The sequence below is a fragment of the Nerophis ophidion genome, unplaced genomic scaffold, assembly GCF_033978795.1.
Source record: "Nerophis ophidion isolate RoL-2023_Sa unplaced genomic scaffold, RoL_Noph_v1.0 HiC_scaffold_46, whole genome shotgun sequence".
Classification (NCBI taxonomy): domain Eukaryota; kingdom Metazoa; phylum Chordata; class Actinopteri; order Syngnathiformes; family Syngnathidae; genus Nerophis; species Nerophis ophidion.
The window spans coordinates 150,338-173,915 of NW_026906968.1; the positions used below are offsets into that span (position 1 = coordinate 150,338).

General features: G+C 41.8%; 3 protein-coding genes across 5 annotated transcripts in view; 1 reads left to right on the forward strand and 2 right to left on the reverse strand.

Moving 5' to 3' along the window:
- Positions 1-21,862, reverse strand: part of LOC133546863 (oocyte zinc finger protein XlCOF22-like) — a 58,376-nt gene extending 36,514 nt beyond the window's left edge. For 2 of the 3 annotated variants that reach the window (XM_061892703.1, XM_061892701.1), the window contains exons 1-2: positions 21,447-21,862; positions 20,181-20,447 (exon numbers count right to left, since the gene is read on the reverse strand). In XM_061892703.1, coding sequence (XP_061748687.1) covers positions 20,181-20,447; positions 21,447-21,549 — 370 coding nt within the window. In that variant the 5' untranslated portion in view covers positions 21,550-21,862. Of the gene's footprint in view, positions 1-5,005; positions 7,851-20,180; positions 20,448-21,446 lie in introns of those variants that run through there. The other variant, XM_061892704.1, reaches the window with a different exon arrangement.
- LOC133546869 (zinc finger protein 391-like) overlaps positions 1-23,578 on the forward strand; it is a 95,903-nt gene that overhangs the window by 24,724 nt on the left and 47,601 nt on the right. The gene's annotated exons all lie outside the window — the stretch shown is intronic.
- LOC133546883 (uncharacterized) lies at positions 1,307-4,794 on the reverse strand. The gene is made up of 2 exons (XM_061892735.1): positions 1,611-4,794; positions 1,307-1,499 (listed from the first exon to the last, which is right to left on the reverse strand). The coding sequence occupies exons 1-2, from the start codon at positions 2,157-2,159 to the stop codon at positions 1,398-1,400; spliced, it is 651 nt and encodes a 216-aa protein (XP_061748719.1). The 5' UTR covers positions 2,160-4,794; the 3' UTR covers positions 1,307-1,397.

Below are 23,578 nucleotides of genomic sequence, written 5' to 3' on the forward strand. Positions count from 1 at the left end.
ATATATATTGAGACACTAGTGATTTAGGGCTATATAAGTAAACATTGATTGATTGATTGATATATATATATATATATATATATATATATATATATATATATATATATATATATATATATATATATATATATATATATATATATATACATATATATATATATATATATATGTATGTATATTTATATATTTAGAGAGAGAGAGAGGGAGAGAGAGAGAGAGAGAGAGAGAAAAAGAGATAGACCAGACTTATTAAAAGGGAGCGTGCGCCCTCCTGTGGACTTCTGCCGCAACTGCACACACAAAGAAATTCATTACTTCCAAGTGTGCCTTATTTAGTGTCCCAGACTTCCAATTCCTCCTTTACATGTCTATCCATCCATCCATTTTCTACCGCTTATTCCCTTTCGGGGTCGCGGGGGGCGCTGGCGCCTATCTCAGCTACAATCGGGCAGAAGGCGGGGTACACCCCGGACAAGCCGCCACCTCATCGCAGGGCTTAGTGTATAAGTATTAATTAAACAACTGTTTAATATATGAATATTAAAAACGTGTTTAGTGTATAAATATTAAATACACGTTTAGCGTATGAATTAAATATACATTTATATATATATATATATATGTATATAAAATATATATATATATATATATATATATATATATATATATATATATATATATATATAAATAAATAGAGAGAGAGAGAGCGAGAGGGGCAAAGAGAGTGAGAAAAAGAGAGCGAGAGAGAGAAATACAGAGAGAGAGAGGAGAGAGAGAGAGAGAGAGAGAGAGAGAGAGAGAGAGAGAGAGAGAGAGAGAGAGAGAACCAGACTTATTAAGAGGGATCGTGCGCCCTCCTGTGGACTTCTGCTGCAACTGCACACACAAAGAACTTCATTACTTCCAAGTGTGCCTTATTTAGTGTCCCAGACTTCCAATTCCTCCTTTACATGTTTAGTGTATAAGTATTAACCCTTGTGTGGTGTCCATATTGTTGTTACTCAGCCAGTGTTTTTGGGTCTGATGGACCCATTGCATTTTGTGACTTTTAATGCCTCACAAGCAAACAATTTATGTTAAAATACTGAACAGATGTTTACCTTATTCCAATTACAAGGAGTATAAACAATACATATGGTTAATATCTGCCCTTAACCTTTGTTAGGTCACAATTACAACGTATTATTTAAAACATAATAAAGAAAATAAATTAAAATCAAGATAAGAGTGGAAACAAATTTGCAAGTGAAGCAAGCTTTTTAGAAACTACTGACTTTTATTTTGTTGAACTTGAAATGTAAGCCATTCAGGTGCACAACACAAGCTGAACAACATGAACACAGAGTAAACATAGCAGTGAAGACAACACATTGAACACATGGCCTGTAGCCACTAGCCTATACAACACTTGAGGGGCAGAGCTTTACTGTGTGTGTGTGTGTTGCAGATATACGTGTTGTTTTCCTCTCCATCTTGGGTCCGCACACTTCTTCTTGTTGCTGGTGTTCACAACCCAGAATAATGAAAAGATCAGGAATTTTACTAAGACTTCTGTCTCTCTTTAACAAGACATGAGTGGCAGACATGTATCAACAGCATCACACACTTACTTCAGGCTCTGCAGACAGGCCACCAGCATTCTCCTCCTGAATCCTCCTCACCATGGCTGCAGAGGCTGGGGTTCTGGGGATAGGATTTCTTCTCTCCATTTGTGGTCTCACCAATGCCATTCCCAGATCCTCAAGAAAGGGCCGTCTTTTCTGGAGCTTCACTCGTTTCCACTCTGGGTTCAGTGCCATCCAAATGACAAAGGAGTTGTACGCTGATATGTCCAACATGTCAAAGAATATCACCAGTGGCCAGCGTAAAGTCCTCCGTTTGCAGCTGTAGGCCGTCACCAGCTTGTCCATGTTGTCTACCCCTCCTTTTGTGGCGTTATAATCCATGATGATCTCTGGTTTGTGATGTTCCTGGTCACAGATTCTTCCTTCCCCGTGCAGTGTACACATGAGCACCACATTCTTGCCTTTCTTCGACACAAAGGATACCCGGGATGTGTCAGCCGTGTATACAAACTTGGAAGACTTGACACGCCTGTTCTTTGAAGTCAGCAGTTGAGGTGGGAGCTCTGACCTGTTTTTCCTTATTGTTCCCACCATGGTCAGCTTCCTCTTCAGGAGCTCCTGTCCCAGTTTGTGCAAAGTAAAAAAAATAGTTGCATGTGTTGTTGTGTCCACGGAGTCACTGAGACATGTCGAGGACTACTCTCATTCCTTGTTTTTTCTTGGGGGCTCCTCCCTCAAGTTCCAAGCATATGAGGAAGTGACATCACAGGCAGCCCAGATCTTTGTACCATACTTGGCAGGTTTGGATGGTATTTACTGCCGAAAGGAGCAGCGGCCCCTTAAAGGCATCAGCTGTTCGTCAATGGAGATATTTGGACCAGGGTTGTGCAGCAAGGGGAGAGCGAACGGCGTTTGCAGGTAGTGTTGCAACCTTGCGTTTGACCCTCTGATGTTCTGTGTACATACACTCTGTCCTCCTCCTGTCTAGGCCTGCTGTGTGTGTGTGTGTGTGTGTGTGTGTGTGTGTGTGTGTGTGTGTGTGTGTGTGTGTGTGTGTGTGAACAGAACATCAATTTCCACACTTCTATTAGCCCCGGGGCCAGGGGACCCCGAACATCCTATATGTAACAGAAATGTGTAGGGGGGTGTATGGTGTGTGTTCATTAAATATGTATTCTGATATATGTTCTTCACAGAAAATGAGCCAAAGCCAGTGAGTCTCAGTTTGGAAAATTCATTAATTGTATTATTTTTCTTTTAATAAACATTAAAAACGGGTCCCACAGAGCCGAACACCACACAAGGATTAAGACAACTGCTGAAATGATGTATAAAGTAAATAATAATATGCTTCCAGAAGTGGTCCAGAAGATGTTTCAGATGTGAAGCAGTAAATATGAACTAAGAGGGATTTATGAGTACTCAAAAGCAAATGTATTAACAAATGTAAAACAAATATATACACCATATAATGTTAATCTATAACATCAATAATAATTAAAAATGATTTCTGAATATCTCTATACACATATAAAAGTATTTTGTCCTGTTTATTCTCACCTTTACAGTCAAAGTGTTGTTTATTTTTGAATAAAGTACACAATGTTGTATATTAAAACATGTACTTGACTTAAAAATGCAAAATATCTAATTTATAAATGTTAGGATCTATGTGCTGATTTTGTTAGAAAGTCAAAGTCTGGACAGTTTATTTCAAATCCTGCAGTTTCATTTGCTGCTGCTGTTCTCACCAGCACACTTGTGTTTCTTACACTGCTACTTAGAAGACAATCCATCCATCCATCCATTTCCTACCGCTTATCCCCCTTTGGGGTCGCGGGGGGAGCTGGCGCCTATCTCAGCTACAATCGGGCAGAAGGCAGTGTACACCCTGGACAAGTTGCCACCTCATCACGGGGCCAACACAGATAGACAGACAACATTCACACACTAGGGACCATTTAGTGTTGCCAATCAACCTATCCCCAGGTGTATGTCTTTGGAGGTGGGAGGGGCCTATCCCCAGGTGTATGTCTTTGGAGGTGGGAGGGGCCTATCCCCAGGTGCATGTCTTTGGAGGTGGGAGGGGCCTATCCCCAGGTGCATGTCTTTGGAGGTGGGAGGGGCCTATCCCCAGGTGCATGTCTTTGGAGGTGGGAGGAGCCTATCCCCAGGTGCATGTCTTTGGAGGTGGGAGGGGCCTATCCCCAGGTGCATGTCTTTGGAGGTGGGAGGGGCCTATCCCCAGGTGCATGTCTTTGGAGGTGGGAGGAGCCTATCCCCAGGTGCATGTCTTTGGAGGTGGGAGGGGCCTATCCCCAGGTGTATGTCTTTGGAGGTGGGAGGGGCCTATCCCCAGGTGCATGTCTTTGGAGGTGGGAGGGGCCTATCCCCAGGTGCATGTCTTTGGAGGTGGGAGGGGCCTATCCCCAGGTGCATGTCTTTGGAGGTGGGAGGAGCCTATCCCCAGGTGCATGTCTTTGGAGGTGGGAGGGGCCTATCCCCAGGTGCATGTCTTTGGAGGTGGGAGGGGCCTATCCCCAGGTGCATGTCTTTGGAGGTGGGAGGAGCCTATCCCCAGGTGCATGTCTTTGGAGGTGGGAGGGGCCTATCCCCAGGTGTATGTCTTTGGAGGTGGGAGGGGCCTATCCCCAGGTGCATGTCTTTGGAGGTGGGAGGGGCCTATCCCCAGGTGCATGTCTTTGGAGGTGGGAGGAGCCTATCCCCAGGTGCATGTCTTTGGAGGTGGGAGGAGCCTATCCCCAGGTGCATGTCTTTGGAGGTGGGAGGGGCCTATCCCCAGGTGCATGTCTTTGGAGGTGGGAGGAGCCTATCCCCAGGTGTATGTCTTTGGAGGTGGGAGGGGCCTATCCCCAGGTGCATGTCTTTGGAGGTGGGAGGGGCCTATCCCCAGGTGCATGTCTTTGGAGGTGGGAGGAGCCTATCCCCAGGTGTATGTCTTTGGAGGTGGGAGGAGCCTATCCCCAGGTGTATGTCTTTGGAGGTGGGAGGAGCCTATCCCCAGGTGCATGTCTTGGGAAATGTCACACTTGCCACTGACGGTTTGTGTTTTAGTTTCTCCTCTATGTGTTTAGAATATCCTGTCCTTAGTTCCTGTCAGCACTCTTATTTTGGTCCAGCTTCCTGTTTGTCTCCCTGTGTGCTGTTTTTCCCTCAGCTGCGGCTGATTGGCACCTGGCTACACCTGGCTACAATCAGCCCGCTCCTATTTTACCTGCTTTTTTCCTCCGGTCAGTGCTGGATTATTGTCTTTGCCACATGTTGCACTTGTCTTTGCTACCTGTCGTATCTTGTCTTGTCCCTGCAGCGTTGCTGTAAGCTATGTTTGATTGCGGTTTTTAGCTTACTGCCTTTTGTTCCCTGCTTCCAGTTTGTTTTCTAAGTACAAGTACGACTTCTGTTTTCCATGCTAAATTTCCTTTTTGTTTTCTAGCTCCCATGCTAGCTCTCTTGGGTTGTTATCCTCCCATGTGGGTGCTTTTTGTTTGTACCCTTTGTTTGGTTTTGTTCTAGTATTTTATATTAAAACCATGTTTCCTTATTCAATGCCTGACTCCGTCTCCGCATCATGGGGTTCGTCAACAACAAACTTTGACAGGAAGTGGGAGGAAGCCGGAGTACCCAGAGGGAACCCACACATTCACGGGGAGGACATGCAAACTTCACACAGAAAGATCCCGAGCCCGGGATTGAACACAGGACTACTCAGGACCTTTGTATTGTGAGGCAGACGCACTCACCCCTCTTTCACCGTGAAGCCTAGAAGAGAATCTTTCACCACACACACTGCAACTCAACACTTACTTACCAGTGTGTATTCTCATGAGACTTTTCAAAAGCAGACTTTGTATAAAACTTTTACAATATATGTATAATGTAGCCTGCATGTTACTTAAGTAAAGCACTGTACAAGTATTAAGTAAACAATGAATTATATAACTGGGCTAGATCAGAAGAAACTCAATTCAGCTCTAGGAATGGAGAGTAATGAAGACTGAACACAGGTTTTATGTTTAAATGGTACCAAATTATATTAAAGAATTATAGGGAAAATAAACAACAACAAAAAGACATGTAAATTGGAATGGCCATTCACATTTTCAACATAAATTACAGAAGGTTCAATATTTACAATGTGATACAGTACTTGATTCAGTCCTTGTTTTTACCAAGAATGGTATAGGCGCAACACGACACTTCATTAAACGACCTCGCAAAGTCCACGTTGTGGTGGCAGTGTCCAGAGGGGTTTTAGTGAAGGTAACGGGGTAAATGTGAAAGTTCAGGGAGGACAGAAATGAACACGTTGCGTTATGGAAAACCAAAGGGAAAAAACAGAGCGGCTGCTGAGGAGCCTCCTAGCCGCCCGGCTCGGTTGGGTGGATTCAGTTGGGTTGGTTCAGTTCCAGGCATAAAGCTTCAGGCTCTAGCTCGCCATCCAACTTGGCCAATTCCGCAGATAAATCCCACTTAAACACTCTCGCACGACGACCCACGGCTTCAGTAGTTGGCTCCTGCAGCAACGTCCCTCTCGCTCTTCCTGGAAGCAGCCCACTACTGGATTTTATGCTTCCCGCAATAGGTCACGTGACCGCGTGACGCAATGACGCACGAGGTCACGTGACCGCGTGACGCAATGACGCACGCAAAGACACGAAAATAAATAGGATATTTAAGTAAAATGATATTTAAATAGAAAGATATTTAATTAGAAATAATATTCAATGGGGTTTTGAGAGGATATTTAAATACAATTATTTAAATAGGAAGATTTAATTACAAACAATATTCAATGGGGTTTTAAAAGGATATTTAAATGAGGATATTTAATGGGGTTTTGTCACCCAGGTTACAATAAGGTATGTCTCCAGTGTGTGTTCTCATGGCTACTTTCAATGTGCTTTTTCACACAAACGCTTTAACACATTCTGAGCAGGAAAAAGGTTTTTCTCCAGTGTGTGTTCTCATGTGTACTTTCAAAGTGCTTCATTGTACAAAAGCTTCACCACATTCTTAACAGTGAAAAGGTTTTTTATTCATTGTGTATTCTCACATGTGCTTTGAAATGGTCCCTTCGGGTAAAATCTTTACCGCAGATTGAACATAAAAATGTTTTTTCTCCAGTGTGTATTCTCATGTGTGCTTTGAAATGGTCACTTCGAGTAAAAGCTTTACCACACATTGAACATGAAAAAGGTTTTTCTCCTGTGTGTCTTCTAATGTGTGCTTTGAAAAGGTGCCTTTGAGTAAATCCTTTACCACAGATTGAACATGAAAAAGGTTTTTCTCCAGTGTGTGTTTTTGTGTGGTTTACCAAATGTCCCTTCTGGGAGAATCCTTTGCCACAAACTGAGCATATGAATGTTTTTTCTCCAGTGTGTATTCTCATGTGTCTTTTTAACTCTGCTTTTCGCGCAAATCTTTTACAGCATTCTGAGCAAGTAAAGGGTTTTTCTCCAGTGTGTATTCTCTTGTGTGTGTTCAAATGTTGCCTATGAGTAAAATCGTTACCGCAAATTGAACATGAAAAAGGTTTTTCTCCAGTGTGTGTTCTCATGTGTCTTTTCAAATCGTACCTCTGAGTAAAATCTTTACCGCAGATTGAACATGAAAAAGGTTTTTCTCCAGTGTGTGTTCTCATGTGTCTTTTCAGAAGACTATAGTATTTAAAGGTTTTGTGACAGAGAGAAGATGGGAAGTGAGTGTTGTCAGTGTGACATGTCTTATCATCTTTAGAGTCTTCATCATCAGTGTCAGGAGAGTGTGACGTTGTGTCCTCACTATCTGATAGTGGAGCTAAGAGCTTGTCTGCTTGTGATCCTCCACAGTGGTCTCCATCAGCTTCTGTTGTCATGTGTTGTGTTGAGCTGCTGCTTGGAGGCTCCCCCCCTCCCCTCTCCTCACTTTCACCTTTCACCTCATCACCTTCACTCTTCACAGGGACACCAGTCACTGGCATCTTGGTGACATCAACCTCCTCCAGTCCTTCAAGATGCTCTCCCTGCTGACTGATGCTGTGTTCTTCCTCTTCCTCTTTAATGTGAGGGCTCAGTGGATCCACCGCTTCCTTTTTAAAATGGGGTGTCAGTGGATCCACCGCTTCCTTTTTAAAATGGGGTGTCTGTGGGTCCTCCTCTTCCTCTTTAAAAATGGGGGTCTGTAGGTATTCCTCTTCCTTCTTAATGTGGAAGGGCTGTGGCTCCTCCGTTCGCATCCTGAAGCTCCACTTCTGTTGCTCAGGGTGAAGATGTTCTTCACAGACGTCTGCAAGACAAACACAGCATCTCTGCTCAGTCACACAACGCATTCAGTACTTTTACATGCACTTAGGAAAAACAAGTTATTGTAAGAACTGTCTTGAAATCTCAGTGACGCACAAACACGCTGCTCTTAACAACATTATTCACAGGAAAAGAAAAACAAACCAGGACAACAGGACTTTTTACTGTGGATAGACGATATGGTTTAAATTAGATTTTGCGATTAAATTATTTCATATAGAATTACTAATACAACTATCTTAAAACAGGTTACACAGGCTCCTAATTTAGTTGCTGAAATATGCAGTGAAATAATACATAATTTCCAGTATTTTTTTTCCTCGAATAAAGTAACCAGATATGTCTCCCGGCTGGCCTGGGAACGCCTCGGGATCCCCCGGGAAGAGCTAGACGAAGTGGCTGGAGATAGGGAAGTCTGGGCTTCCCTGCTTAGGCTGCTGCCCCCGCGACCCGACCTCGGATAAGCGGAAGATGATGGATGGATGGATGGATGGATGGATGGGTTCGATAAAATAATACAATTAGAAATGACACAATATGTTACTGCATATGTCAGCTGCCAAATTAGGAGCTTTTGTAACCCGCTTTGAAATTATTCTATTATCAATCATATAAAAAAATTATATATTGTGACATATATTGTAATTAGGATATATATTTGAGGTCATATCGCCCATACCAAACATTGGCTCCCCGAGTCATTTTGTTTGGCCCACCAAATATATGTATTTTTAATATTCTTCAGATGTGTGTGTATGTTTAAAATATTGTACTCCTGTTCTACATCACTTGGAAGTGTCATGTCATGGGGATGGTGTGCTTTTAACTAAGGGTGTGACGATGAACATGATTCTTACACATATGTGTACTTCATGTGTATATGAATGTACTTTCCCTTGTGTGCTTAGTTTGACTGTAACTTCATAGTGGATAATATCTATAAACAACCTCAATTGTTTTACATCTTTAATTTGAAGGACTGTTTACTTATCTGACAAACTCAAAGGAAACTGCACTTTTTTAAAATGTCGCCTGTCATTCATAATCCTTATGTGAGACATATTTTTTAAATATTTATGAATTCTAATTATTAAATAAACATGAGCAGAAATCAGCTAATATTGGAGTCAATGGGAGCTCCTCTGTTAGACCCACAAAGTCCTCCAAAAAACATCCAGAAACTGCCAACTATACTCATTTTACATTTTGTGACCTGAATATTAACCAAGTATTAGTGATATTGTTATTATAAGCGCTAACGCTAAAGGCCTACTGAAAGCCACTACTACCCACCACACAGTCTGATAGTTTATATATCAATGATGAAATATTAATATTGCAACACATGTCAATACGGCCGCTTTAGTTGACTAAATAGCAATTTTAAATTTCCCGCGGAGTGTCTTGTTGAAAACGTCGCGGAATGATGACGTGTGCGCGTGACGTCACGGACTGTCAGGAAATATTAGCTTAGCATAACACACAGCTAAAAGTAGTCTCTTTTCATCGCATACTTACACAGTAATTTGGACATCTGTTCTGCTGAATCTTTTGCTATTTTTTCAATTAATAATGGAGACTATAAACAACAGTGCTGTTGGTGGAAAACGGTGTATTGCACCTTTGTTTTTAACACAGAGCGGTCAAGCGAACATGTTTCTCTACGTCAACCAACATGTTTTTGGATGGGAAAATTGTGATATATATCTTACCGGAGACATCATTATTTGTGCTCCTGCAGTAGCTGTTTAAAAGGCAGCTGTGAGCTTGGCTCCTCGGCTTTTCTTTAAGACACTGGGTGTTCACCGCAGCCATCCGACCTCGAGGTATGTGTTTACAATCTCACTAAAACACTATTGAAACAATAAGCTGATAAGGGATCTTTCAGAATTATCCTAGTAAATGTGTGTAGTTACATCTGAAACGCTCACAATGCCGCTGCCCGGAGCCGTCGCTTTTTATTTTATTTTATAAAAAAAAAAAATTCTAGTCTTTCGCTATCAATATCATCATCCACAAATCTTTCATCTTCGCTCAAATTGATGGGGAAATTGTCGTTTTCTAGGTCCGAATAGCTCTTGCCGCTGGAGGTTCCCATTATAAACAATGTGAGGACGTGAGGAGCCCTCACCCTTGTGACGTCATCGCCTGCGACTTCCGGTAAAGGCAAGGCTTTTTTATCAGCACCAAAAGTTGCGAACTTTATCGTGGATGTTCTCTACTAAATCCTTTCAGCGAAAATATGGCAATATCGCGAAATGATCAAGTATGACACATAGAATGGACCTGCTATCCCCGTGTAAATAAGAAAATCTAATTTCAGTAGGCCTTTGAGGATCTACTTTTAGCGGCGCATAGATCACAGAAGTAACTAGCTTATGCTGCTATATTGACATACTGAGCTGCTTTCTCGCCTCTAAGAGGGTGAAAGCTAATTCTAGATTATAAATCATGCTTCTCACTTATGAAGTAGAAGGTTGTGGACATAAACCGAGAATTTGGTCAACTCTGACATCCAACTTAGACCTGGAGATGGCAAGAAAGACTCGAAAATATGCTCTTTTGCACCCACCCTTTTTTAACCATTTGTGAGGATTAATTCTTCATCTAAACGGGAAGATATGAACATCCCATCAGTCGGCATCCCACTGAGAGCAGACATTGTATGCTTAAAATGAGAAAGATATGTAAATATGACATGTTATTAAGAGTGTGACTACATTACATATATACTTACAGTGTGTATTTAAAGGGGAACATTATCACAATTTCAGAAGGGTTAAAACCAATAAAAAATCAGTTCCCAGTGGCTTATTTTATTTTTGGAAGTTTTTTTCAAAATTTTACCTATCACGCAATATCCCAAAAAACGGCTTTAAAGTGCCTGATTTTAACCGTCGTTATATCCGCCTGTCCATTTTCCTGTGACGTCACTGCGTGAAGCCAATACAAACAAACATGGCGGATAGAACAGAAAGCGACATTAGCTCGGATTCAGACTAAGATTTCAGCGGTTTAAGCGATTCAACAGATTACGCATGTATTGAAACGGATGGTTGGAGTGTGGAGGCAGATAGCGAAGACGAAATAGAAGAAGAAACTGAAGCTATTGGGCCATATCACGACAGACATCGGCAACGAGGACGAATTCGGCGATCGCCTTCTAACCAACGATTGCATCTTTTGACCACTGGTGCAACTTGAATCTGTCAATTGGTATGTATTTGTTTGGCATTAAATGTGGGTGGAGCAAAAGGCTGGATGCAAATATAGCTACAAATGAGGCATAATGATGCAATATGTACATACAGCTAGCCTAAATAGCATGTTAGCATCGATTAACTTCCAGTCATACCGTGAGCAAATATTTCTGATTAGCACATAAGTCAATAACATCAACAAAACTCAACTTTGTGATTTCGTTGACTTTATCATTGTAGATGCATCTGCTTTGAGTGTCGCAGGATATCCACACATCTCTGTGCCATCTCTGTCGTAGCATCGCTATCGTCGGTAAGGTGTGCAGAACAAACGAGGGACTTTCGCATCTTTTGACCACTGGTGCAACTTGAATCCGTCCATTGGTATGTGTTTGTTTGGCATTAAATGTGGGTGGAGGGAAAGGCTGGATGCAATTAAAGCTACAAATAAGGCATAATGATGCAATATGTACATACAGCAAGCCTAAAGAGCATGTTAGCATCGATTAGCTTCCAGTAATATGTCTGATTAGCACACTCCACGTAAGTCAGCTGGTGTTGTTACACCCTCCGACAACACACCGACGAGGCATAATGTCTCCAAGGTACGGAAAACAGTCGAAAAAACGGAAAATAACAGAACTGATTTGACTTGGTGTGTGTAATGTGTTTGAGAAAATGGCTGATTGCTTCCCGTTGTGACGTCACGGGTGAAAGGTCATTGCTCCGACAGCGTTTACATCGCCAAATCCACCCTTTTAGAGTTCGGAAATCGGTTAAAAAAACATATGGTCTTTTTTCTGAAACATCAAGGTATATATTGACGCTTACATAGGTCTGCTGATAATGTTCTCCTTTAAAATGTTAAAAGTGGATTTAAAGGCCTACTGAAAGCCACTACTAGCGACCACACAGTCTGATAGTTTATATATCAATGATGAAATATTAACATTGCAACACATGCCAATACGGCTGCTTTAGTTGACTAAATTACAATTTTAAATTTCCCGCGGAGTTTCTTGTTGAAAACGTCGCGGAATGATGACGTGTGTTTGTGACGTCCCGGGTTGGAGGGGACATATTAGCGCAGCACCATTTGCGGGCTGAAAGTCGTCTCTTTTCATCACGCAATTAAACAGTATTCTGGACATCTGTGTTGCTGAATCTTTTGCAATTTGTTCAATTAATAATGGAGAAGTCACAGTAGAAAGATGGAGGTGGGAAGCTTTAGCCTTTAGCCACACAAACACACGGCTTTACTATGGATCAGAACGGTCAAGCGAACATGGTTCCCGACCACTTGTCAACCGGCAGGTTTCGCTGAGAAAATTGTGATAAAAACTCTCCTCTTACTGTAGATCAGCCGAGCTTGCGCCGTCCATGCAGCTGCCGTCAACTTCCCTCAGAGACTGACGTCAAGACACCCGTGGACACACCCCTCCGACTATCAGGTACTATTTAACTCACTAAAACACTAGCAACCCAATAGAAAGATAAGGGATTTCCCAGAATTATCCTAGTAAATGTGTCTAAAAACATCTGAATCCATCCCAATGCAATCGCCTTTTATTTTAACTTATTTATTTTTTTTTTTTTTCTAGTTCTTCGCTATCAATATCATCATTCACGAATCTTTCATCCTCGCTCAAATTAACGGGGAAATTGTCGTTTTCTCGGTCCGAACTGCTCTTGCTGCTGGAGGCTCCCATTAAAAACAATGTGAGGACGCGAGGAGCCCTCACACTTGTGACATCATCGTCTGCGACTTCCGGTAAAGGCAAGGCTTTTTTGTCAGCACCAAAAGATGCAAACTTTATCGTGGATGTGCTCTACTAAATCCTTTCAGCAAAAATATGGCAATATCGCGAAATGATCAAGTATGAAACATAGAATGGACCTGCTATCCCCGTTTAAATAAGAACATCTCATTTCAGTAGGCCTTTAAGATGTTATTTAGAGCACTTTGAAAGCAGAATAGAGCGGCTACCAATGACTCAATTGCTCAAGGTTTATTTTCTATTTAGGATGCATTAACCATCGACCTGCTCAGTGGCCTTTTGGTTAGAGTGTCTGCCCTGAGACTGGAAAGTCATGAGTTGAAACCCTGGCCGAGTCATACCAAAGACTATAAAAATGGGACCCATTGCCTCCTTGCTTGGCACTCAGCATCAAGGGTTGGGGGTTAAATCACCAAATGTTTCCTGAGCGCGGCCACCGAGGAGCTTTTAACTACCTCGGCGACCTCGGCCCAAGAAATAGGAGAGCCCACCACGGATTTTCCAGGAACTGCTTCCTCATACGAAGATGTGTTGGTGGGATTGAAGAGGTCTTCTAAGTATTCCCTCCACTGATTAACAACAGCCGCAGTAGAGGTCAGCAGCAAACCATCCTCACCATACACGGTGTTGACAGTGTACTGCTTCCCACCCTGAAGCGGCGGATGGTGGTCCAGAATCGCTTCGAAGCCGCCCGGAACTCGTTTTCCATGGCTTCCCCAAACTCCTCCCATGTCCGAGTTTTTGCCTCAGCGACCGCTGAAGCCGCACTTCGCTTGGCCAGTCGGTACCTGTCCACTGCTTCTGGAGTCCCATGAACAAAAATGACCCGATAGGACTCTTTATTTAGCTTGATGGAATCCCTCACTGCTGGTGTACACCAGCGGGTTCTAGGATTACCGCCACGACAGGAACCAACCACCTTGCGGCCACAGCTCCAATCAGCCGCCTCGACAATAGAGGCACGGAATATGGTCCACTCGGACTCAATATCCACTGCCTCCCTCGTGACATGTTCAAAGTTCTTCCAGAGGTGGGAATTGAAACTCTCTCTGACAGGAAACTCTTCTAGGCGTTCCCAGCAGACCCTCACAATCTCACCACAAGGTGGTGATTGGTAGAAAGCTCTGCCCCTCTCTTCACCAGAGTGTCCAAAACATGAGGCCGCAAATCCGATGACACAACTACAAAGTCGATCATGGAACTGCGGCCGAGGATGTCCTGGTGCCAAGTGCACATATGGACACCCTTATGTTTGAACATGGTGTTTGTCATGGACAATCCGTGACAATCCGATAACAAAGCACCACTTGGGTTCAGATCCGGGCGGCCATTTTTCCCAAGCACGCCTCTCCAGGTTTCACTGTCGTTGCCAACATGAGCGTTGAAGTCCCCCAGCAGAACAAGGGAATCAGCGAGGGAGCACTCTCCAGTATTCCCTCAAGGGAATCCAAAAAGAGTGGGTACTCTGAGCTGCTGTTTGGTGGCTAAGCACAAACAACAGTCAGGACCCGTCCCCCCACCCGAAGCCATGATGTTGTGTGCCAGGCTTCACTAATATAAGAGTAGCTATCAGCTGGCAACAACCCTTGACTAGATAAGGTGAGTGCATTATCATCACAAAACTGTATTAGGTGTCTTGCATTATCAGAGCTGCCATCAGAAATATCAGCATTCCAGTCACCGACCACATAAATACACGTACAGTGATTATCCTGTATAAAAGAATTAATAAAAGCTAGTTTAAACATGGATTCATCCTCATTGTCTTTCCATTCATACGGAGTGTACACATTGAGAACAATAAACTCCCTATTGTCGGACTTATACTGAACAGCAATACACTTCGAGCCTAATAACACTAATAACTGCATCGTGCTTTTTGTGCCAGAGCACAGCAACACCTCCCGCTATCCTCCCTCATACAATTCCCATCATTAATATAATTCAACAGCCCCAGGTCTTGTTTTGGGAGGAATGTATCTTGTAAGCCTAACATGTCAAAGTGGAGCAGCAGGTTGTCAACAATTACACGCCGAGCCCGGTCCCCGGCGCTGGATATTAGATTTTTGTTTTCTCTTTGGCCTCAGTCTGGATCCCCTCTCCAGGGTCCCAGGCTTAGACTGATTTTTTTTTTCACCTCTCCTCCTATTTACCAGTTTCTCACCTTTTTTTTAAGGGGCGGCGGAAGTTGGCAGACCTGTTCTGTCTCCCTGTAATGTTTGTCTGCTCTTGAATGGGATTGTGCGGAAAATATTAAATTATCCTCTGAGATTATTAAAGTGTTTCCGATTCTGATTGTGTTTCTATCAGCCATCTTCAAACATAATTAACTTTCCAGTACAATTTCTTAAATTTTGGTTCGCCGAAAGTTTTATCAGTCACAAATACTGCCTCAGTTTGCAATCGGACAACTTTACCGCGAGGAGGCTATTGGAAGAAAGACTTTAGAAAGACTTGCGTGCTAGACTTGCTAACTAGCATGGGAATACGTCGGCGGCTACATCCAGCGGCCTGTGAAGCAGGGGAGTCTAGTAGCAGCGGGGGCCGTCTACGGAGCAGACGCCAGCGGTGTAATCGGAAACGCGGATGCCGAGCGGGGCTAAAAACAAAGCAGAAGGCTAATCCCCACAGAACACCACTTTCCTCCATCCCGAAGACGGATTTAGATGGAAAATGCGAGACTACTGGTCTGGGTAAGGAGTCAGTTAAATTAGAACATGTTTTTTCTGCTTTGAGTGTTTCAGAGTTGGACATGTGTTTTACTGAGGTGGCTAACTATGATGCATGCAGTTTATCAAAGCAACAAACAAACAATCGGAAAATCCCCGTTACTGAGGTGGCTAACCATGATGTGTGCAGTTTATCAAAGCAACAATCAAACAATCGGAAAATTCCTGTCGTATCAATTCCTAGACATGGTCGTAACTATACTAAATGCACCGGGCATAATAAACACAACATTATTAATATTGCTACTACGGATAATTTGATCAAAAACTCCCTAAAACAGCCCACTACCTATAATATAGGTTTTTTAAACATAAGATCATTGTCTCCTAAAACGTTGTTAGTTAATGATATTATCAGAGACAACAATCTTAACGTCATCGGTCCCAGCGAAACCTGGCTTAAACCAAACAACTTTTTTGCGCTAAATGAGGCATGTCCTCCTAACTTTACACATGCGCATATTGCCCGTCCACTCAAAAGGGGTGGGGGGGTCGCACTAATATACAACGAAAACTTTAACCTTAGTCCTAACATAAATAATAAATATAAATCGTTTGAGGTGCTTACTATGAGGTCTGTCACACCGCTGCCTCTACACCTGGCTGTTATCTACCGCCCCCCAGGGCCCTATTCGGACTTTATTAATGAATTCTCAGAGTTCGTTGCTGATCTAGTGACACACGCCGATAATATAATCATAATGGGGGACTTTAATATCCATATGAATACCCCATCGGACCCACCGTGCGTAGCGCTCCAGACTGTAATTGATAGCTGTGGTCTCACACAAATAATAAATGAACCCACGCATCGCAACGGTAATACGATAGACCTAGTGCTTGTCAGGGGCATCACCGTTTCCAAAGTTACGATACTCCCGTATACTAAAGTATTGTCCGATCATTACCTTATAAAATTCGAGGTTCAGACGCATGTTCGTCAAACTAATAATAATAATAACTGCTATAGCAGCCGCAACATTAATACGGCCACAACGACAACTCTTGCTGACCTACTGCCCTCGGTAATGGCACCATTCCCAAAGTATGTGGGCTCTATTGATAACCTCACTAACAACTTTAACGACGCCCTGCGCGAAACCATTGATAACATAGCACCGCTAAAGTTAAAAAAGGCTCCAAAAAAGCGCACCCCGTGGTTTACAGAAGAAACTAGAGCTCAGAAATTATTATGTAGAAAGCTGGAACGCAAATGGCGCACGACTAAACTTGAGGTGCACCATCAAGCATGGAGTGATGGTTTAATAACTTATAAACGCATGCTTACCTTAGCTAAAGCTAAATATTACTCAAATCTCATCCACCGTAATAAAAACGATCCTAAATTTTTGTTTAGTACGGTAGCATCGCTAACCCAACAAGGGACTCCTTCCAGTAGCTCCACCCACTCAGCTGATGACTTTATGCAATTCTTTAGTAAGAAAATTGAAGTCATTAGAAAGGAGATTAAAGACAATGCGTCCCAGCTACAACGGGGTTCTATTAACACTGACACGATGGTATATACGGCGGATACTGCCCTCCAAAATAGTTTCTCTCGTTTTGAGGAAATAACATTAGAGGAATTGTTACAACGTGTAAATGGAATAAAACAAACAACATGTTTACTTGACCCTCTTCCAGGGAAACTGATCAAGGAGCTCTTTGTATTATTAGGTCCATCAGTGCTAAATATTATAAACTTATCACTCTCCTCGGGCACTGTTCCCCTAGCATTCAAAAAAGCGGTTATTCATCCTCTTCTTAAAAGACCTAACCTCGATCCTGACCTCATGGTAAATTACCGACCGGTGTCTCACCTTCCCTTTATTTCAAAAATCCTTGAAAAAATTGTTGCGGAGCAGTTAAATGAACACTTAGCGTCTAACAATCTATGTGAAACCTTTCAATCCGGTTTCAGGGCAAATCACTCCACGGAGACAGCCCTCGCAAAACTGACTAATGATCTATTGCTAACGATGGATTCTGATGCGTCATCTATGTTGCTGCTCCTCGATCTTAGCGCTGCTTTCGATACCGTCGATCATAATATTTTATTAGAACGTATCAAAACACGAATTGGTATGTCAGACTTAGCCCTGTCTTGGTTTAACTCTTATCTTACTGATAGGATGCAGTGTGTCTCCCATAACAATGTGACCTCGGACTACGTTAAGGTAACGTGTGGAGTTCCCCAGGGTTCGGTCCTTGGCCCTGCACTCTTCAGCATCTACATGCTGCCGCTAGGTGACATCATACGCAAATACGGTATTAGCTTTCACTGTTATGCTGATGACACCCAACTCTACATGCCCCTAAAGCTGACCAACACGCCGGATTGTAGTCAGCTGGAGGCGTGTCTTAATGAAATTAAACAATGGATGTCCGCTAACTTTTTGCAACTCAACGCCAAAAAAACGGAAATGCTGATTATCGGTCCTGCTAGACACCGAACTCTATTTAATAATACAACTCTAACATTTGACAACCAAACAATTAAACAAGGCGACACGGTAAAGAATCTGGGTATTATCTTCGACCCAACTCTCTCCTTTGAGGCACACATTAAAAGCGTTACTAAAACGGCCTTCTTTCATCTCCGTAACATCGCTAAAATTCGCTCCATTCTGTCCACTAAAGATGCTGAGATCATTATCCATGCGTTTGTTACGTCTCGCCTCGACTACTGTAACGTATTATTTTCGGGTCTCCCCATGTCTAGCATTAAAAGATTACAGTTGGTACAAAATGCGGCTGCTAGACTTTTGACAAGAACAAGAAAGTTTGATCACATTACGCCTGTACTGTATATACCTTTATATACATATATACATACATATATACCTATACTGGCTCACCTGCACTGGCTTCCTGTGCACTTAAGATGTGACTTTAAGGTTTTACTACTTACGTATAAAATACTACACGGTCTAGCTCCATCTTATCTTGCCGATTGTATTGTACCATATGTCCCGGCAAGAAATCTGCGTTCAAAGGACTCCGGCTTATTAGTGATTCCCAAAGCCCAAAAAAAGTCTGCGGGCTATAGAGCATTTTCCGTTCGGGCTCCAGTACTCTGGAATGCCCTCCCGGTAACAGTTCGCGATGCCACCTCAGTAGAAGCATTTAAGTCTCACCTTAAAACTCATTTGTATACTCTAGCCTTTAAATAGACCTCCTTTTTAGACCAGTTGATCTGCCGTTTCTTTTCTTTTTCTTCTATGTCCCACTCTCCCGTGTGGAGGGGGTCCGGTCCGATCCGGTGGCCATGTACTGCTTGCCTGTGTATCGGCTGGGGACATCTCTGCGCTGCTGGTCCGCCTACGCTTGGGATGGTTTCCTGCTGGCTCCGCTGTGAACGGGACTCTCGCTGCTGTGTCTTGGATCCTCTTTGGACTGGACTCTCGCGACTGTGTTGTAGCCATTGTGGATTGAACTTTCACAGTATCCTGTTAGATCCGCTCGACATCCATTGCTTTCCTCCTCTCTAAGGTTCTCATAGTCATTATTGTCACCGACGTCCCACTGGGTCATAATTGTCACCAATGTCCCACTGGGTGTGAGTTTTCCTTGCCCTTATGTGGGCCTACCGAGGATGTCGTGGTGGTTTGTGCAGCCCTTTGAGACACTAGTGATTTAGGGCTATATAAGTAAACATTGATTGATTGATTGAAGACAACTTTGCTAATTAGTACTAATAAACTAGATTGATTGAGACATTGCTGGACAGCAGAGAAGTAACTAAATCCAAACAAACGTTGAAATTATTTTTTTAAGATATCTGGCTTGTATTTTAAGTAGGGATATAAATCGTTAGAAATGTATCAATATGATACCCTAATCGATACCAGTATTTGTCGGTACTTTTTTTGGTACTACATGTCATTTGTGGAAATAAAAAAGTGGAAAAAGGCATTTTAAATAGCATTCCTATTAGCACAAGAGGTTGAACACCTCCAACATGATGTTCTGTAACATCTCAGAGCAGGGAAGTCTTTAATCAGCAGCTGTTTATTTGAAGTCTTAAAGAAGTCAACTATGTGTGCAGTGCAAGGTGAAATGCACTTATGTCATCTTCTTGTCAATAACACACACTTCAAACTTTGGTTGCTTCCTTATTTGTCATTATTCAAAGCTGATTGTAATGTGTAGCAGCGGCAGCTGAACTCAATGTGACAACGTGTCATAGTTACCTCAGTCAGCTGGAATTAAAAATACAAATAGTTGTGTCTTTAATCCAGAATTTTCACGGTCCTCATGGACGACAAAATTAGGAACCAGTATTAATTAAAAAAATGGTACTTGATGTATATCCCTAATCTTCACCACTAAACCTTTGAAATATGCTGACATATGTGCTGCTAAGGTAAATAAACAGTAGCCATATTGAATGTTTGCCTTCATTTGACCACGTGAGGTAAGGAGGACGGCCTCTAGGTCACATGGTTACACCCCAGCAATTACACTGTTGATGATTGATGAGCAATCATTTTTAAATGGTGGTGTTAAAAAGCAAATATATCTCCATCTTTAGTGATAAATGTGTCCCCCGGATGAACATGTGTCACAAACATTGTATTAGATGATATGTGGATGTTGTGCTTACTTGGACTGTGATGAAGCTGTGAGGACTCAGGTGGTTTGTCTTCATGCTCTTCAGTCTTCACAGAGACAACAGTCAGTGGAAACTTGCTGACATCAGCCTCCTCCTGCCCTACAGGACACTCTCCCTCCTCTTCTTCTTTAAAATAAGAGGGCTGTGGATCCTCCTTGTCCCCTTTAAAATTTGAGAGCTGTGGATACTTTACAGTGAAACTGTCCCCCTGCAGATGAGGGAGACATTCTTCTTGGTGTCCAATCAGCTGATGGATGTCTACAGGACACAAACAAAACACATTTTAACTCCTACATGCTAAATATTAAATTGTACATGAAATATAGGGCTGTGGCTATTGAAAATTGTATTAATCAAGTGTTCTAATGGAAATGTTTCCGATTAGTTGAGTAACTGAATAAAACAGTGTTGCTTGGTTAAAGACAAATTTAAGCGACTATAAGACATTTCACTTAATAATGAACGGCCAATTGGTTTGAGATGGAAGGAGATCAAGATGTCATCTTTAGATCAGGCTTTGTTTTTTTGACAATCACAGCCACGTTAAAAAGTTAAAGTACCAATGATTGTCACACACACACTAGGTGTGGGGAGATTATTTCCTGCATTTGGCCCATCACCCTTGATCACACCCTGGGAGGTGAGGGGAGCAGTGAGCAGCAGCGGTGGCCACGCCCGGGAATAACTTTTATGGTGGTTAAACCCCAATTACAACCCTTGATGCTGAGTGCAAGGCAGGGAAGTAATGGGTCCCATTTTTATAGTATTTGGTATGACTGGGTTGGGGTTTGAATTCACAACCTACTGATCTCAGGGAGGGTGCACCGACATGAAGGAAATAACAGGTCAGTATGCTTTGACACACATATATAACTTGTCAAACCTGCCAGCTAGCAGGCTAGGTTAACAGAGTCAGTCACCATGGTAACTGACTCTGACTTTGTCTTACCTCTCTTATTTTTGGAGGTAAAACTCTCGAGCTTTACATACTCAGGACTTTGCACTTAACCTGCTCTCTGGAATATTCCCCCGGTGACTGTGTGAGTTTTGTGTAAACATGTTGATACACATTGTTACAAACATCAACCTCTCATAAATATTGTGTGTCTGGCACTGTCTCGTTTTTATGAACAATGTAAAACAATCAGTGCATCATCCTCACATAACAATTCATCTTCCTATAGACAATTTATTGAAGAATAGTGTTAATAATAAATATAAAGTTAGTAAAGATGTGAGAGTAAGAAGTAAACAAACCTGTTCTGTGCAACACAACTTGATGTTTTTCATGTTGTCGCTCCTTCTCCTCTTTTGTTGGACAAAGTTCCTCCTCGTACTCTGCTGTGGTTCTTTGGCACATTTTCACACAATCACAACACTTTACACTCACATTTGATCTCTACTTAGTGATGTGTTTTGATCACTTCCGCCTCTCTTTGTTAGCAGCTAACAAGCTAAGCTAACTAGCAGGCTAAGCTAGCTCGAGAAGCATCAAAGTGCGCTCAGACTAATATAACCGGATGCAAACAGTTATTAACGATGTTTACCCTATTTACTAGAGTGTAATAAAGGACATATATGTGTACATGGAGGCACAGATTAAGAACATTGAACTGTGACGACTGCAATAATGTCTTCACCGTCAGACGCCATCTTGCTTTATCCTCGCCGTGTTTGGTTCGCCCGCAGTGTTGTCAGATCTCGCGAGAGAAATAAGTAACCAGCTCTTTTCCAAATCTCGCGAGAGAAATAAGTACAACCAGTTTCCCACAACGGTAAAACTATTTTATTATATACTATTTACTTATTGTGAAAATAAAAGTAAACCTGTCAATTTCAAAATTTCTAAACAAGGACATACAACTTATTTTCGTAAAAATATTCAAATATTTAACAATGTATTGGAATTTAATTTTCCTAGTAGACATAACAGTTTGACAGCATTCTCGAATGGAACATTCTGGAGAACCATCCTGGATTTATTTGGATAGAAATGAATTACAAAGGTAAACTTTTGAATGATTTAACTTCATTTGTGATGATTTATCTCTTATGCACAGTCCATTTTTTCCCAAATTAATTTGAGGGAAGTTGTCACCACCTGCTGCCACCTAGTGGTTTGTATTGTCAGTTTTCCTCTTTTAGTGCAGTTGATCTTGTTCTTACATTTCTCCTTCCTCCTAAAGTCCCTGTGTTGCCTTTGTGGGCGGAGTTGTGGGACGTGCACAGCTGCCTCCGATTGACCCTGGTGCTACTTAAGCAGCACATTGACAGCTGGATGGCACTCAGCGATTCCACATCATGCCAGTTGATTCTATGCTTTGAGTATTTTGCTACCTTGGCCATTCCCAGTGCCATCCATCTTGGTGTTGTTGTGTATTGTGCACGTCTTGTAACTCCAAACCAAGTTTAGTTCATTTTTGTATACATGTATCTTTTATTTTGTCCACAATGCACATTTTGTCTTCTCTCTTTCGCACCGTCGCTTTTTGTTTCCTCCTGTTTGGATTGTTTTTGTGAGTAGATTTCCGCAGTAAAAAATGTGTTTTACTCAGCGTCCTGTACATCCTTGGGTTCCTCTTTGCAGTGTTGAACAGCACTCTGACAGAAGGAGTTTTTCCAAAACTTAACACCCTTTGGCGGACAAGTTTGTGATTAAATGCTATACATAAAAAATGAAAGGGACAAGTGGTAGAAACAATGGATGGATTGACTTTTATTGACTTTTCCCTAACAATCCAAACTTCCCCATGTTTTCTGAAATTGATAATGTTTGAGGGATTCTAAAAAAGGGGGAACAAAATCATAAACAACTTTTTTTTTAAATTGTCATGTGTAGTTTTAAAAAAAAATAAGAAATGTAGATTATTAAAAACAAAACTATCCTTCATAACCTTCCACATATAATGTTGCCATTTTCTGTAATCTACATATTGCATAAAGTGGACATACATATAAAACAATATTCATATTACAAAGGAGAGTAATAAAGATAATTAAAATAATGGATTATTGAGAGCCAACAAATGATTCATAAAGTCACAGATTTTAAAAGTAAATGATATTGTATAAAAGACAACTGCTGAAAATGTATAAAGTAAATAATAATATGTTTCCAGAAGTGGTCCAGAAGATGTTTCAGATGTGAACCAGTACATATGAACTAAGAGGGATTTTTGTGTATTCAAAAGCAAAGGTATGAACACATGTAAAACAAATATGTACATCATATAAAGGAGTTACTCTACAACATCATTAAAAATCAAACATGATTTCTGAATATCTCTATACACATAAAAAGTATTTGTAACATGTTTTGTCCTGTTTATTCTCATCTTTACAGTCAGTGTGGTGTTCATTTTTAAATAAAAGTACACAAAGTTGTATAT